This window comes from Lissotriton vulgaris, chromosome 5 (assembly GCF_964263255.1).
Source record: "Lissotriton vulgaris chromosome 5, aLisVul1.2, whole genome shotgun sequence".
Lineage (NCBI taxonomy): Eukaryota > Metazoa > Chordata > Amphibia > Caudata > Salamandridae > Lissotriton > Lissotriton vulgaris.
The window spans coordinates 196,341,605-196,359,559 of NC_141693.1; the positions used below are offsets into that span (position 1 = coordinate 196,341,605).

The window sequence follows — 17,955 nt, forward strand, 5'->3', positions numbered from 1 at the left end:
AAGGAAAACGTCGACTCCAACACCACAGCCCGAACCCTGCACAGATGGATCTCCGACAGAGCCAACACCATAGCCCCCCTCAAGAAAAACAACAACATCCACGCCAAGAAAGCTAGATGGTTCACCACTGAACTTCGAGAGTCCAGATGAATTTGCTGCCTCCTCGAAAAGGCCTGAAGGAACACCAAATCCACAGAAGCCCACAACAAGTTCAGAGCCGCCACCAACGCCCACCACCAACTCATCAGAAAAACAAGGACAAAAGCGATTGAAGATTGAATCTCCACTTCTGCACACAACAGCAAAGAACTCTTCAACATCATCAGCGAATTCGCCCAACCAACCAGCGAGTCCATCGACATCCCTCCCTCACAAGACCTCTGCAACCGACTCTGCACCTTTTTCCTCAACAAAATCAAGAGCATCTACGACAACTTCGACGAAGACAACCAACACACCAAACCCTCACCAACTACCCCTGACACCATGAAGCCAGCGATTGACAACTGGTCAGCCCTCACCACAGAAGAAACACTGAAGATGATGAAATGAATCCACTCCAGGGCCCCCAAGGACCCCTGCCCCACCACATTTTCAACAGAGCCGCCACCATCTCACCCCTGCTCTGCCACACCATCAACCGCTCCCTGGCAACCACCTTGTTCCCTGCCAACTGGAAACACGCTGAGATCAACCCCTCCTGAAGAAACCCTCGGCAGACCCCACTGACCTAAAAAAACTACAGAGTCATCTCCCTGCTCCCGTTACCAGCGAAAGTCATCAAGAAAACCATCAACAGCAAACTCGCCACATTCATCGAAGAGCACAACATCCTCAACTCCTCCCAATCCGGCTTCAGAAAAAAACACAGTACGCAAACCGCCCTCCTGAGAAACGCAGCGGGTCAGACTCCCCCCTTTCCTCTAGGACCCTACACCTACCACCTGTAGAGTCCCCCAGTGGTCCTCCCTCAGCCCTACGCTCTTCAACATCTACATGGCTCCGCTCGCCCCATAGTCAGAATCTACAGACTCAACATTGTGTCATACGAAGACGACACCCTACTCATCCTATCCCTGTCCAACGTACCCAACACTGCTAGACACAACTTTCGAGAAGGCATGGAAGCAGTTGCCAAATGGATGAAAAACAGCTGCCTACAACTAAACACCAACAAAACGGAAGTACTCATCATGGGCCCAAACACCGATGCCTGAAACAAAACCTGGTGGCCCCCGCCCTCTGAACCCGCCCACCCCCACAGATCACACACGCAACCTGGGAATCATCCTGGACTCGGAGCTCAAAATGGACCGCCAGATCAACTCTGTCTCATCCTCCTGCTTCTACACCCTCCTCCTCCTACGTAAGACCTTCAATGATCCCCCTCGAACACAGGAAGACCGTCACTCACGCCCTGATCACCAGCAGGCTCGACTATGGCAATACACTCTATGCCGGATTAAACAAAAACCTCACCCGCAAGCTACAGAACATCCAAAACGCCGCCTCAAGACTAGCCCTCAACCTTCCAAGACACTGCCACATCTCCCAGCACCTGCGCACACTCCACTGGCTCCCCATCGAAGCTAGAGTCAGCTTCAAGATGCTAACCCACGCTCACAGGGCCCTCCACGACACGGGACCAGCATACCTTAACAGCCGACTCAAATCCCTCGCACCCCAAAGGATCCTACCATCAGCCCAGCTCTCCTACTCTGTGGTCCCCCGCACCAGAAAGACCAGGTTGAGAGGCCACTCCTTTTTCCGCGCGGCCAGATCCTGGAATGACCTTCCGCTCCACCTCAGACAGATAACATCGCTCCCCATCTTCGCAAGAAACCTGAAGACCTGGCTCTTCGACAGACCCCCTCCTTGATGGACTGGAACCTGCGACCCCCCCCCCCCCCCCCCCCCCAGCGCCTTGAGACCCTTACGGGTGAGTAGTTGCGCTTAATAAACACCTGATTGATTGATGATTGATTTTTCAGGAGGCTCAAGCATAACTTCTTCGGTCCTGACAAGAAAGCACAGTTACTCTGGGTAGCCTTCTACAGTATATGATTGGAACATAGGACAGCATCCCACCTCCAAAGAAGAGAGTGTCTCCCCTACCTATCACTTCTGTCTTTCTGAATAATTGTTCTTAGTGAGGTTTGCAGGAGTCTGAGGTGGCAAAGGTTATGCCCAAGTAGTTGAATCTTGACCCTTTTAGCCGGTTTTCTCTCCATGGAGATTTGTTTGACACTTGGTTTCACATATTTGGGGCTCTAGGTCATGATCTCACTTGTTCCTTAGTTGATCACGATGCGGTTTGTTTTGCAGCAATTTTCTGTCTGTGAGAATAATTTTTTAGAGCGTTTGGAGAGCGATAGTGAATCATCAGCGTAGAGTAGGATTGGAGTGGAGATGTTCTGAACTTTTTACGCAACCTCATCACTTTTCACTAGTTTATTTAGTAGGGCAAACATGTATATATTGAACAAAAATAGAGCCAGTTGGCAGTTTTGTTTTACCCCAGATTTAATGGTGAATGTTTGTGTCAGTTAGCCATTTAGTATTAAATCTCTTTATTTGCGAAAAAAATAAGCTAAAACAAAAAAGAAAGGGCTCTTACATACAGCTGGGAGATGGCATAAAATAATACAGATAACAACGTTTGCGATGCATAGCAAGATCTGCCGAGCTCTATTCCAAGCAAAAGTCCCAATGTCTTGTAGTTCTTGGGAGCCACGAGCTCAACCAGCAGAGATTATCCAACGCTCAGGAGCCACAAAAAAAGAAGAAAAGAAAACATCGAACCGTAACTCATCCCCTCAACCAATACCCAAAGCCCCATCCTCCGGATCCTTCGTCCAACCCCACACTCATACCTCATACATTCATCCAGATTCGTCATTCACTTGTGATAAGCGGAGCAACCGTAAATACCTAGGACAGGTCACTTCTCGGAATTCGGGGCTAGCAGGGATAAAAAGGGCTGCCACAGCTCCGCATATTTCGACCCCTCCCCAGCTTTCACCAAAGAGAGTTTCTCCATACCAAGGACAGACTAGAGTCGCCACAGCCAGTTCTGGAGGGTGGGGACTTGCGTGGAATGCCACAGGGCTAACAGAGCCTGTACAGCCGAACCCAGCGCTATCGCTATCAATCGACCCCTACGGGCTCTCAGAGGATAGGTTAGAGCGTTAGGGAGCCCCAATAGCACATAGGCAGGGTATCGCGGGATCTCTGTCTCAAAGTGGGCACCGACTTCATCCAGAATCAGTTTCCAGTAACTCTGTATAAGACTACAATCCCACAAAAGGTGTGTTAGAGTGCCCCTCAGCCCTGCAGCCCCGCCAGCATAGTGCATCCCCCATTTGACCCATCTCATGCAAGCGTTCCGGTGTGTAGTACCAATAGGTTACTAATTTGGTAAATGTATCAGTCAACCCCATGTGATAGGCCGAGTGTCTGGCGCAATAGTAAATGTCCTCCCATTCTTTGTTGCGCAGTGTCCGCCCCAATTCCTTCTCCCACCGCGCCCGTCCTGCATTGTAAACTCGTGAATATCTGTCCAGGAGGAGTTGATATATGTCTGAAATAAGTTGTTTATCTGTAGTGCGCGAGAGAAGCCAGTATTCATATTTACTGAGCTTGCGTGTGGCGTCGCCTCAGACCTGGGGTTGAAGCGCCCAATGTCAGACTTGTAGATAGCGAGGAGGTCATAGGTCTTCCGGAATTCCTCAAAAGGCATCACCTCCTCACCTGAATATATGTGGAAGAGGCATCTGCAACCTGCCGGGCGCCACCGTGCAAAAGCCTGGACATCCCCACCCGGGCTGAAGTCAGGATTCTCCAACAGGGGTGTGAGGGGAGACGGGAAGGTTGTTAGGTCGTGCAGGACACATGTTCGATCCCAGACCTCTAGCGGTACCCTCGTGATGAAGGAGGCGTATAGGTTAGGGGACCGGTGCTGCCGCCGCAAGAAAGGCACCTCCTGGAGGGGACGCCCCGAGACTGCTTGGTCCTGAAACAACCAATGGCGCTCCTATTCCCATTTGCTCCATTCCACGAAGGTCCTGAGTTGGGTCGCTTGGTTATAGAGATGCAAATCCGGCAGTCCCAGCCCACCGCTCTCCGGTGGGAGCATCGCTAGCCTCAGTTTGAGCCTGGGCCGTTTCCCATTCCACACGAACTGAGCTAGCTGATTGCGTGCAGCGAATCCATCCCTCCGGGGGACGGAGCAGGATAGCCCAAAAAATGTATAAAACTTGCAGGAGGATTGTCATCTTTACTGCTGCCACTCGGCCCAGCCAAGATAATGGAAGGTGCCGCCACCGCCCGATCTCCGCGCGGATAGTGCGACTAAGGTCAGCATAGTTGAGACGCACCGTTTCTGGTAGCGTGGCCTCCAATTGTATGCCTAGGTAGGGGACTGCACCGTCTGCCCATTGGAAGGGGAATTGTGCTTCTAGGGAGGCCCGTGTGTGTGCCTCTAGGGAGAGGTCAAGGGCTACTGATTCCGCCATGTGAACCTTAAAGCCAGAGGCCTTTGCAAAAACGCCTCCAGGATGGCCGCTCAAGCCGGCAGGGAGGTCGCAGGGGAAGCAAAGGAAAGCAAGACGTCATCAGCGTATAGGCTGATCGTGTGGATATGAGCCCCGAATTTAATCCCCTTGATGGTCGGATGCGATTGCATGGCCTGCGCTAGGGGTTCCATATACAGCGCGAAGAGCAGGGGTGAGAGCGGACACCCCTGCCGAGTTCCGCGCTCGATGGGGAATGTGGGCAATGAGTAGCCGTTCACCCGAACCGCCGCTGTGGGGAAGGTATAACAGTTCAGAACCCATGTACAGAAATTCTCGCCGTACCCTGCCTTGATGAGCACCTGTTCCAAGTACGGCCAGTAGACACGATCGAATTGCCAACATCATGAACTCTCCCGGCAACCTGGAGGCTCGTTCCACTAAGTGGAGCGCCCTTTTGGTATTGTCGACCGTCTGCCGCTCCGGGATAAAGCCGGCCTGGTCCGGATCTATCAGACCCTGCATGAGGGGACCCAGCCGCTTCGACAGTATGCTGGTGTAAAGCTTCAGATCTATGTTAAGCAACGAGATAGGGCAGTAGGCCCCCGCATTGCGTTCGGTCCTTCCCCGGTTTGGGAATGACCGAAATCCTGGCACTCATCAGGTCTCTTGGGATGGTGCCTGGCTCTGAAAAGGAGTTAAAGAGGGCAGTCAGCAAAGGTGCGACCTGGGGGCAGAACATTTTTATAAAAGGTGGCGGTAAAGCCATCCGGTCCCGGCGCCTTGGCCAACTTGAGGCGGGCAATTGCGGTAATGACTTCTTCAGGGCGGATCTCCTTGTCAAGGAGTTCCGATTGTGCTGGTGACAAAGCCGGTAGGGACACCGAGTCCAGGAAGGCCGTTCCATCCTTTGGCTCCAGAGCAGCCCCCTCGTATAATGTGGTATAAAAGTCACTAAATGCCTGCGCTATAGCCCCGTCCTCCGTTACCGAAACCCCGTCCTGTGTGTGTATTTCCTGCACTGAGTGTCGCTGTTGTTGCTCGCGAAGTGCTCGGCCCAACAGTCTCCCGCATCTGTCGCCCCCGTGTAGTATGCATGTCGTACCCGCAGTGCCGCATATTCTGCCCTGTCTTGATCTAATACTGCTAGCTGTTGACGTGCCACTCGCAGCTGTTTCCACACCCGCGGCATCCCAGTCCTCTGGTGTACCTGCTCCAATTCCTTTGTGCGAGAGGAGAGCTCATCCCTCTTACGGGCCCTCTCCGCATTTTCCGCCGCCGCAATGGCAATTAACTCGCCCCTTATGACTGCCTTGAATGCCGCCCACAGTTAGCCATTTAAACCACTTCGCACTCGTGGGGGTCTTATCTGTGTAGAATTACTTTGTAAGTGAGTTGAGAGGGTTTAATGTTATTTTTGTAGTCCTGGCCATAGAGTTCCATTTGATGCTTTCAAAGGCCGATGGAAATCCAGAAAGGTGGCCTAGAGCCAGCCCTTCTATTTTGTTTCAGGTGTTGGAGTATGAAAACTTATCGATAGTAGAAAGCCCTGCAATGAATCCGCGTTACAGAGGAATTATGCCTTCCTCTCCTTCACACTCATGGATATTTTTCAGAATCGTGCTGGTGAAAATCTTCGCTTTAGTGTCCATTAAAGTGATTGATCTGCATGGTTTTTAGCCGGGAGACTCGTCTATTTTTATAGATTGGGACAATGAAACCTTTCAGGTTCAGCCATGCGTTCGACAGCTGTTTGGAAAATGTTTACATTTTATTCCGTGTACGACTGTAAAAATGATACCCGTTGACTGCATTGTTTATGCTTTGTTTAATATATTAGGTGCGCTTCTCTGGTTTACACCGGTGGCCTGACCCAAATAAAATCTAATGCACTCTCTCTGCGTGCGCCAGTAGCACAGAAGGTGAGTGAGTGGGCTGCAGCTTCATTATAAAGCTGAGGTTGGTTTGGACATCTCATTCACTACTTGGATGGAGATTGATTGAATTTGTAGGTCTTATTTTTCTTCAGTACCTCAGATTCTAAGCTGCCACAAACTAACATATTATGGACAGGTTGATATAGACCTTTTGTGGGCTTGTGGAGGTTGATACCAGGTGTGTCACAGACGCACAGAAGGCCGAATTCCTTTATAAGGGCAAGTAATGCCAAGGGGATTTGCAGTATTAAAATGTAAATGAAAATGTACTGAAGGTGTACTTTATTATTTACAGATTATGGCCGCAAAATCTTCCTTTCCACAAAATCCCTAAATCCTTGGTGTGTTTGTAAATATGAAGAAAAAAGAATTGCATCTCTAGTGCATAATTAAACACATCAGAAAGCAGTTAGATGTTAGAGAAAAAACAAACGTTCCCTCTCCCACCTTCCCCTATATTCCCCCTCCCCTTAGTGCCCTCCCACATATGCTGCCTTCAACTTAGATCTTAGTAATATTTTAACTAGGTCACACTTCAATTTCTGGAGACCATACCCATTAGGGTCTCGAGAAATCATTTGCTTCCTACCGAATTGTGGAGCAATAACAGTTTAGTTTTGCACCATTTAACATTTTCAGTGCTTGTTGTCTCTTGGAGCATGTGAGTTCTTTATAGTCAGTGCTAAAGAAAACGGTTGTTAAGGAAATTCTTTCTTCACCTCTTGCAGCTTTGGAGAGATTTTCCATTCATAGGGTCCACCACAGTAGCAGGTGGGATCTGCGATGATCCCCATTACAGTTCAAGGGTTTGGCTTCTGTTTGTGGGGGGGCCTGCAATATCACTTCGGGGTATTGTAGCTTGAGTTGATCCAGTGATTAGTTCAATGTTTGACAATCTTTAGGCCTGCGGCATTAACAGGCTGGGATTAGACCACAACACATGGGTCAGAGTCCTCTCTACCTCACATCCCCTCCTGCATAATCAGCTCCTCCCACATTTTTTTCGAGGCGCGCCGATGTGTGTAGCCTTCGATGGAGGATCTTCAAGAGCGGTTCCCTGCCTCCTACATGGGAGGCAGCATTCTTAGCTCACACGATTATCACACCATTATCTCCTCAAATATTCCTAATCTCATGTTCTACCAAATTCCTTCTCCCAGGAGCTCTGGAATGTAGATGTGCAATCTCCCAATTTACCATGTAAGATAGTGAAGTGCAGCTTTAAGTATAGTGTGTTACCTGCCTTTCCCCTCGGCAGGCATTTGTAATAATGTCAGAACTCAAATGCTTTAAGTTATTACACTTTCTTTATTAAAGGCAACTAGGTGCATCACAAGTTGCCTGTAATTTGGAAATTCGAGATGGAATTGTATACGTGGATTGCAGGCTCTTAAGTATTATAGATGGTATTTGATAATTATTGATTGCTTTGGCTTCCTGGTTGAAATGATACTTTGAGGCCCTGGCGCTTATCCATGCTCAATCGGAGGGACTCCGCCTCCTCGTGGCCAGCTGAAAACTGCTTCTACTGATGGTGTTAAATCTTTGTGCACCAGCAATATGCTTACAAAATTCACCAGTATGCAGGGCTTTAAGTGGAAGAAAAAACTAGGAGGTCTCTCAGAGGGGCGTGGCCACTGTAATTAAGGGCATCTGTGCTTAGCATAGTGGGCTGCCCCACTGGTATTTTGCCGCTTCTGTCCATTCATCCAGACATATAACACAAGTAACATTACACCTACAACAAGCCAGGACTATTGGCTTTGTCAATGGTTGTAAATTGCTTAAGATAAATAAGCAACAACTATCACTTAGTTGTATATAATATTGAAAAAGCGACTAGATCTTGTGGGAGAGGTTGTTGTGCAAGGCTATCAAAGCTTCATTTTATCTAGCTTGATTTGATTCACTCCTGCCGGGCTGTTGCCTATGCCCATGAGATTGCTGCTAGGCAGTGACAATATATTCATTATTCTGGTGAATTTTTTGAGTTCTGTATATGTGAAATTTCTCCAAAGTTTTCTCTATGGGAAACTGATTTGCACTGATAGTACCCTGCTGAGAGGCGTTTTTCTGCTTAAACCAGTCTCTTGTATCGCAAGTGACTTTTTTTTAATGAGCGGGACGGTGTGTCCTCACGTGATATATCAGAAAAAACAATTTTTTGTGGGGATCATGTTTGCTTGAAATTTTCATGACATTTTGTGGAAAAAAATTCATTTTGCTGACCTAATATTTTGTAACCAATCACACTGCCACACAGTGTTAGGAATCACACAAAAAAATGTGATTTCTTAACATTACCTAAAAGCGATTACCAAATGGGTTAATCGCAAATAGCGAATGCAAATCCAAGGGTGCCTGGGGGGCCTGAAGTTCCCCACAAGAAAAGGTATGTGAAAAGGTGTGTGCGCATCAGGGCCGGGCTGGCCATAGCGGGCACCGGGCAATCCCCCGGTGCGCCGCACAGGTGAGGGGCCGGTTTGGGGCCCCTGGGGGCCGTTTTTGTTATAGGCACTGTAACAAAATCGGCCAAAAACCGGCCCTGGCAAAGAGCTCGGCGGCACCCACAACGCCCCGGGGAGGGGGGGTCCCAGCACTTTGCCAGGGCCGGTTTTGGTTCCCAGTCCGGCCCTGGTGTACAAATGTAAAGCGTGCACGACATGGCATTTTGAAAAATGCATTTTTGAGCATTTTTCAAAGAATGCACATATTACCATCAACTTGGTATTATCCTAAATGCACAGTTCGCATTTAGGAAAGGCTACATGCATTGCAATGTAGGTAGTTGCAAAAAATTGCAATTACCTAAACTGCAAATGCCAAAACCTTCATGCATAGAAAAAGGCCTTTTCTGCGAATCGGCCCTTTTGCGAATGGGAAAAGGCTTGATGCATGAGCCCCTGAATCATTTAGAACTTCTGATTTACCGACATACATCTACAGAAATGCGTCATTGTCTGGTTAAAAAATATACCTTACAGCTTTAAAATCTGCTTATTCCTTAACTTTATGTTTGTTAGATACAAAGTCTATCCCAACACGGTGGATTCCAAAGAAATGCTTAGTAGTCAACTGAGCATTTATTGTTCTCTTTCACAGGCATATTTTACAATTCAACTGGACAAGTGTCTTGCTACAGTATATATCAGCAGTTCTCCAAATGTTCTGACCCAACTGGCTGTGGTACTGGGATAAACGCAGAAGCGTGGGACTATCAGGTATTCATACTTCACTTTCCTTACGCTTAAAGTTGCCATCAAAGTAGCACCACTTGAGAGGAACCATTGCATTTTTTAATTTCCCTTACTAAAGCCCAATATGTTTTATCTTTGAGGTCTTCTTTTGCCGTTTCTACCTTTAATTAGTTTAATTTGTGCTAGATTTTCTGTATAATCACTTTCCATCTATCGTATTTTTAAACATTTTTAAAGCTTTTTTCGTATTTCGGCTGTCTTCTAGTTTATAATCTGTTTTAAGTCCGTTAAACAGTAACTGAAGCCAGAAACAACAGAAAATGCAGTCGGAATCACTTCAGCAAAGTTCACAGGCAGTTGTTGTAGCATTTGTATATTTTGAATGCTTGATCGAAACGTGGAAAAGATATTCCATGGTTAGCAGTAGTGACGTTTATGTCCTACACCCAAAACATCTTACACTACTCTTGTGTGTTTGTGTCTGTGTGTGTAAGCACGCACTACTGTCATCTGTCTAGTAATTTCCCTCAAAGTTAAAGAATCCTGACCTTGATCGCTGCTGCCCTTATCATAACTGCTCTCTCTGTTTGTCCTTGCTGGTTTAATCGACTTGTACTCCAATGCGTAGGTGTTAAAGCAAATGATCTGGCTAAATGTATATAGCATTCCAACTCGCCCCCTGCCCGAGTGGGAGCTTCTGAATCTGCTTACTGATGTAAAAAATTGTTCCTTGACTTTCCAGATGTTTTGTTGGTGGTAAGAGGGGATTTTATTGAGAAATCAGACTTTAAAGAGTTTGATGAGGTTATGAAAGAATTGTGTTTAGCAGTCAAAACCCTGAATGCATCTGTTTGGAAAGCTCGAGGGTAGGAGATGCGAAGGTTTTGCACTGTTTAATTGAACTGAATTTAATTAATGTAAATGATAGGTGCCATGATGATATTCCTGCTGGGAAAACATTAAAGTATGGTAATAATAAATTGCTTATTGATTATGTGATGGTTCCAGTTCACCAGTTCTATTGGGTGGAAACCTTTAGAGCCCTAGATATAGGACCCAGTGATCACTTCGCCCTTACCGTGTTGTTTAAAGAGGCTTTTTCACCATGTCCTAATGCCATTCATTTTTTGGCGGTTGTTTATCAAAAGAGAATTAGAGATCGGATTATAGAAGATGTATTGCAAGCCCTTTCCTTAGTCCAAGATGCTCTAAATTAGTACTGCAGGCTAACAAAGCAATTACTACCCTAGTGTAAGATGACAAATGGGGTTCCCCACTCAACTAATAGTGTAAGAGGCAAGAGGAATAAAAAATGTCCTAGCTATCGTAACAGAAAGTTCAATTCTATTAAGGACTCGGAGGCAAGGATTATGCTATCTTTTCTTCATGTTATTGCTCAGCAACCATGTTAACTTTAAACAATACCCAGCAGAAAACTTAATTTCCCATAACCCTTGGGAAACAATGAAGTCGTAAACAAAGAAGTCCATATCCACTCAGGAATCGCCATGGAGCATAATCCTCATTGTCCCTTGTCAGTTGCCCTTTTTCTTTCTGCGACCAATCTGACAGTGACATATTTTCACTTCTGTAATTTAAAGAGCTCTAATAAACCCTGGAACATCATCCCCAATGGTGACAGCAGGTGACATTTAATCAAATAACCGTGAAGCCTGACAATACAGCAAATTGTTATACAAAACTTCAAACAACCTCCAAAGGCCTTACTTAGTCCAATAAACCAGTCCAATACCCCGATGGGTTATCATTCATGAGATGGTGGGCTAATCCTCGTCTCAGAGTCCTTAATAGAATTTAACATTTCCGTTACTATGGCTAGGAAAGTTTTCATTCTAATGTCAGGACCTGGAGGCAAGGATTATACTAGTTTAAAGCTTATCCACCTCCACTGCCGCAATAGAGAACGGTTTGAAAAAAAACCTTTTGAAGGTAACCTGAAGACCAGTCACCTGCATTCAGAATACCCTCCAAACAGACTCCCAATGCAAAAGCTTTTGAGGCCACTGCCCCACAAGCGGAGTGCACACAAAAAACCTTGGTGTCAATCCCCGCCTCCTGCATGATCCACCTCACCTATCTTGCGAGATTCAGTGAGGGGACTGTTAGGAAAGTTTTCCTCAAAGCAATCAACTGATGTTTCTCCCCATGGGGAGTGAAGCTCCACCGTCATTGTCTCATAGGCTTTGATGCACAGAAAATCACACAATTTGGGCCACTCCGGGAAGGCCAGAAAGGAAATAACCTGGGAATGACTTAGTTCATCTTGTGACGTGGAAGGTAACTCCGTCCGGAGTAAAAGATCTTCCTGTAATATCTAGTGCTCTAACATCTGACTTCCTCCGGCTGGAAATCAAGCACAGCAAATTGGCCGGTTTAGCGGATTACTATTTTCAGGAAAGGTATGTGTTGCTTGGCCATATGGACAGGAGGTTTAAAACCTTAGTCATGTCACAGAGGGTTGAGTATCTAGGTTCTGAAGGTAAGGATAATCTAATGCCGTGGGGCAATTTCCTAACCAATGAATGTTTTCCCAAGCTGAAACCTGCAATCACTGCGTGGTCGGTGTAAATCGTAGATCTAAAAGTATTGACCCATCAGTAGGCCATTCCTTCTGCCGCTAAAGAGGCTAAGAAGTTCAGGATGTGAACAGTGTCTGCCCCCTTGAGATCCAAACTCTGTTGCAGACACCAACCCACCCATTGAGACCAGGCTGAACGATACCTCTTTACGGTGCCGTCCACTAAACTTGAGAGAGGAGGTCTGCACGTGTCTCAATAGGCCAGGGACTTTCCATCTTGACCTGTAATCCTCCACAACATCAGCTGGAGGTTGCCGCTAATCACCAGGTGATAGGGGTTCCCTGCTGGATTTTGCAGATGATGAGGATACTGGTGTTGACGGGTTGGAGAAGCCTAAGAAAGTTTCATAAGAACTGGAAACCATACTTGGGACTTCCACATCTGGGTGATCAACACCATGTCTGCCTTCTGCCTGTGCATCAGAGCCGTCAGTCGCATAATCATGGCAAATGGTGGAAAGGCATATACCTGCTCCAGTGGCCAATCCTGCAGGAAAACATCGGTCACCACTGATACCGGGTCTGGTCTCCAGTTAAAGTACTGGGTAAGCTGATGATGGATTTGGGACATAAACAGGTCGATTGTGAATGGCCCCTAGAGGAAGTAGCCTCCACAGGCTCGAATTCCAGAGATGGTGAATGCGCCAGTCCGCCACCTGGTTGGCGGACCCCAGGAGGTGTTCTGCCATCAACGAAACATGGTGCTCGAAGCAGTACTCCCAAAAATGATTGGCCAGATCTGAGAGGGCCTTGGACCGTGTATCCCTTGGATGATTGATGTAGCGGACCACTGCTACAGTGTTCATCTTCTACAGAACGCACAGTTGCACCTGGTCCAACATTTGCTTGCAAAGGAGCCCACCATCAATTCCAGGCAGGTGATGTGCCGGGACTGCTCTTCCATGGACCATGCGCCACTGGTGGTGAATTGTCCACAATTAGCCCCACAACCAGCACTGCTTGCGTCAGACTCAATTATTAGATCCGGTTGGGACCTGAAGATGGAGCGGCTATTCCACGCTTCTGTGCAGGACAACTACAACTGACGCTCTTTCCCTGGCCTCATCTGAAAGCGGAACGTACCTGCAGTATGTGAGATGAAGATGAGATGATTTCAAAAGCTGTTGGGCATGGAAATAGAGAGGGCCTGGAAAAATTGCCTGAATAAGGATAACAGGCCGACCACCCTTGCCATCTGGCGGAGAGAGGTTCTCTGTTTCGTCAATGTCCTCCTCACCTCGTGCCGGATTTTGGCTATTTTTCTGGCAGGAAGGCTCAGCGTAGCTGGCACCAAATTAATCACAAACCCCAGAAAGTTGGTGGAGTGCGAAGGGACTAGGCTTGGCTCCGCTTGATTGATTGCGAGCCCAAAGGACTGCACGAGATGTACTGCCATTTGTAGGTGGTATGACAGTGCACTTGGGCATTGGTCCATGACCAGCATGTTGTCCAAATATACTATCATGTGTATAGCGGGCTACCTCAAACGTTCTATCACTGGTTTCAGAACCTTGGTAAAACACCAAGGGACTGACAACAGGTCGAAAGGTAGAGAGGTGAACTTGAAAGTTTGGCCCACCACTGGAATGAAAGGAAAAGGTAATGCAGTAGAAAAATGGGCACCGTGAGATAAGCATCTTTGAGGTCCAAATGGGTCCAGTAGTTGGGTCAAAGATTCCTTTGGGTCGGAGATTTCTTTTGAGGATGTTGACCCTCAAAACTGTGTTTTTGTTAACTATCTCCTCTGCCAGACTGGTCAGTGAGTTGCAAGGTCTCTGTTCCCATCCTTCTTTTACCTTTTTGTACCATGAGAAGTTGGTTTTGAGAACCAGGGCTGCTTTCTTACCATACGTGGTGACTGCTTTCCATCTAGGTCAGTTCATTACCCTCCCAACTTTTTTTGACACACCCCATTCCTCGAAGAAGGAAAGCGGATGCATTGATTAAAACCTAGGCAGGCAGACCACTTCTGTCTGGCAGCAGCAAGGATCTAAGCCTGGAGACCAGCTCTTCGTTGGATATTGCAGTGATAACAAGAGTAAAGCGATGCAGAAAAACGACTCTCTTGAGGTGGATCACCCTTTGGATTAAAACCTGCTCTGGTTACGCCAAGGAAGATCCTCCACAAAGCATAATACCTCATTCCACCACCGCCAACTCTGCAACTTCCGCCCTTGCCTGAAAAGTCCCCATTGCAGAGACGTGCAAGTCAGTGACGTGTACGTCCCTGCATACTTTTGACAAGCATTACTGCCTGGATTCCAAGGTGCACAGGGCCAGATGCCTCGCGAGGTCCGCTCTGCATGATTTCTTTGTCTAACCATCTATCAATCCTCCTCCAAGGGTTGGGTGTTGCTCTGAAATCTGTTCTGCAGATAAAAGTATCATCAGACACAAATTGGTACTTACCTGCGGTAATAATTTTTCTGGTGACTACTCTATCGTCTCTCTGTTTGATGCATTAGTTATAGAGGAAAAGCACCTCTGCAGTTCTTTCTTTGAAAACAAAAGAACAACCCTTTAAATATTCCTGAAAAAAACATCTGGATAACTGATTGATTGATAGGCTTTATTTCGATATGTAAAAATATCATAAAAGCTTTACATATTATTTAAAAAGACACAATATTTACAACAGTCACAATACAAATATATAATCCTAAAAAAGGGCAATATTAACAGCAAACAGTGTATTACAAATGTTAAAATAAGGTTGGATAAAACAAGAATTAAATTGCCAATGAAAGCCTTCTTAGGCGAATCAACCAAAACCACTTTAAAAATGTAGACACACCACAAACAATCAAGGATGATGTGTCTGACATTAGAATACGAAGTGCAACAGTATGCTGGCGTGTTCCTAACCGTCTGCATAGAGGTCTAAGCCAACGCCTCCTCTGTGCCTTATAATCGGGACATTCAAAGAGAATGTGGGCTACAGACTCAATTCGATTGGGGCAGAGTGCACAAAAAGGTGAGAGTTAATGAGAGGATTTCCATCTGGAAGTCAATTCGCCTACTGGTCAAGTCCCCACTCTGAACTTAAAGTACAGAGCCCGGCCCAAAGGGATAGAAATAATATCCAGATATGGCTCGTAGGCTACCATGTCTTTAACCCTCACAAAACCCACAGTGGAGTTACAATGATTGGATATGGTTATAAGTTTGGTATGAACCCAACTCCAATATAGTTTCTTTAGAGTGGCTTTAGGGGGGCAGATCTCGCGGCCCACGCATCACCAGGCCAGAGCTCCGCCAACAACCTTTTGATCTCCCTCAACAATTTGATCTTAGTCCAGCCCTCTAATTCCATAACCTCTCGAAGCGCCTCTGCATAAGAAGCTAGCTCTGGAATGCGCCATAGACGTGCCCAGAGTAACAGAGGGCACAACTGGGCTTGATCCGAAATCAACCTACAATCTAGATCTAGGAGCACAGGGACTGTAGGTGTACTCAATGGGAGAGCCATCAGGTCTTTCAAAAATTTACTCTCCGCTTCTGCTAGTATGTCCAGGTTACAGGATCCCCACAATTCTGCCCCGTACAACGCTGCGCTTACCCCTCTAGCTTTGTATATTTCTACTACTGGGGCAATAGGTTTGGTTGTGGAGGAGCGTTGTTCCCTAAGAAGAACAACCCCCACCCTTTTATGGGTTAGGAGCATCTTCTGGATGTGGGGATTCCAGCTCAAAGTGTCATTGAGCCGGATACCCAAATAGTCGAACTCAGCCACCCTCTCCAATTGAACATGATTCAGGGCCGGGGGGCGCCCAGGTTTCTTTGGGGGATTCATGATCAAATACTTAGTTTTGTCAGTGTTAATGACCAAGCCCCTTAGAGTGCAAACTCCTGGAAGCTGTTCAGGAGGCTCTGAAGGCCCTTGCGGGTTTTTGAAATGAGAAGCGTATCGTCTGCGAATAGCAGGGTGGGGATCCGTTTGCCCGCCAGAGACGGAGCATCCGCAGGAGTTTTTAGCAGATGCTCAACCACTCCGTTCACATAGAGTGAGAACAGAGTGGGAGCTAGCACACAACCCTGGCGGACACCTCTTCCCACTGGGATTTTATCTGTTTTTCCCCGTTCATACCCCATCTCACGTCGCAAAATTGCCGGCGTGAAGACTCACAAGAAGGGATAGGATATATGGTGGCATCCCTAATTCGGACAGGAGCTTCCACAGCCCCTCCCGTGGAACCAAGTCAAAGGCAGTCTTAAGGTCTATAAATGCTACATAAAGACTGCCCTTGCCTAGCACCACAACCTTCCAGTACAGAAGGGCCAATCTAAAGGCCTGTTCGATGGTCCCAGTACCAGAACGGAAACCCGCTTGCAGGTCCGATAGAATGTTATTATCGTCCACCCACTGAAGCACCCTTCCCAGGATCACCTTCCCCGCCACCTTCTGGGTAGAGTCTATAAGGCTAATGGGCCTGTAATTAGCGGGGCTGTCCCAACACCCTTTTTTGAATATCAGGACAACCTTGGCCCCCTTCCAGGACTCAGGAACGGACGCGCCGCTCCGGATGACGTTTAACAATGCTGAAACCAATTTCCCCCACTCTTTCCGATTAGCATGTATCAAAACACCCGGAATCCCATCTGGTCCAGCTGCCTTTAGTGGCACTAGAGACTTGATAACACCCTCCACTTCTTCAGGAGTGAAGGGGTCTCCCTCTAGATCGCCTGAACAGTCAGCTAGTAAATTGGTGGTATAGGATGATAACGGTGGGGACACCTCATTGGTAGTATAAAGGGCCCGGAAATGATTGTACCAGCTCTGGGCAGTGATATTACATGTCATCGGGGTACTTTCTGGCCTATCCTTGGCGCGTATACGATTCCAGAACCCTCTAGCATTTCTGCCTGCACTTGCTTCCATAAGGTCCGACCAGAAACTATCCTCCCACTCTTTCTTTGCTGCAATAGTTGTCTGGTTATATTCTTTCCTAGCAAACCTTACTGCAGCCGGGGATTTGCTTTTAACAGCACTAATTAGGGCGCTCTTCTTTTCCCTACATTTCTTAGTAAACCAGCCCATGGGTTTCATTTGGTCCTTGTTCTTGCCTGCTCTGGAAGCCTTACCAGGAAGACTAAGAAAGTCGCTCAAGGCATTCATAATTTTAGTGAAAAGCTCGGCAACTTCCCCAGGTAATGTAATCAATAGGTCCACTTTGGACAGGGCTGAGGATAATAATAACCCAATAGCAGACACTTTCTCATCATCTAGGATGAGCTTACTCCACTTCATTCGTCTACCGCAATTGGAGGGGTGCGATTCAGGGAGGAGAGGTACTGTACGGGGCATGTTTACCCCCTGGTCCTGAGTCCATAAAGGAAGCAAGGCAAGAGAGAGAAGATTATGATCACTCTCTACAGATGGAATGACCTTCATATCCCACATAAAGCTCCATAACTTTACGTCAAGAAGGATGTAATCTATCCTTGACGTGTGGTTAACTCGGTTATATGTGTGGGCTCCAGAGGAATCGGAGGCTGTCCTGCAATTGGCAGCCCTAAGACCAAATTCCATGGTTATTGAGTTAATTTGGACCACCACTTGGGACCATCTCCTGAAGGGGGCAGGGCAAGGGCTGGTATCCCGCACCTAGAATCTTCCTCATCTGTACCCAGAGGGTCCTCCGTCCCGAGAGGCTCGAATGTACAGTTCAAGTCCCCCGCGACCAGGACAGAAGATTTGGCCTGACTCTAAG

The 17,955-nt window shown here is 47.1% G+C and overlaps 1 protein-coding gene across 1 annotated transcript in view; it reads left to right on the forward strand.

Moving 5' to 3' along the window:
• DPP7 (dipeptidyl peptidase 7) overlaps nt 1-17,955 on the forward strand; it is a 1,540,287-nt gene that overhangs the window by 1,113,970 nt on the left and 408,362 nt on the right. The window contains exon 8 of the mRNA XM_086921148.1: nt 9,551-9,669. Within this exon, the coding sequence (XP_086777274.1) occupies nt 9,551-9,669 (119 nt within the window). The remainder of the gene's footprint in view (nt 1-9,550; nt 9,670-17,955) is intronic.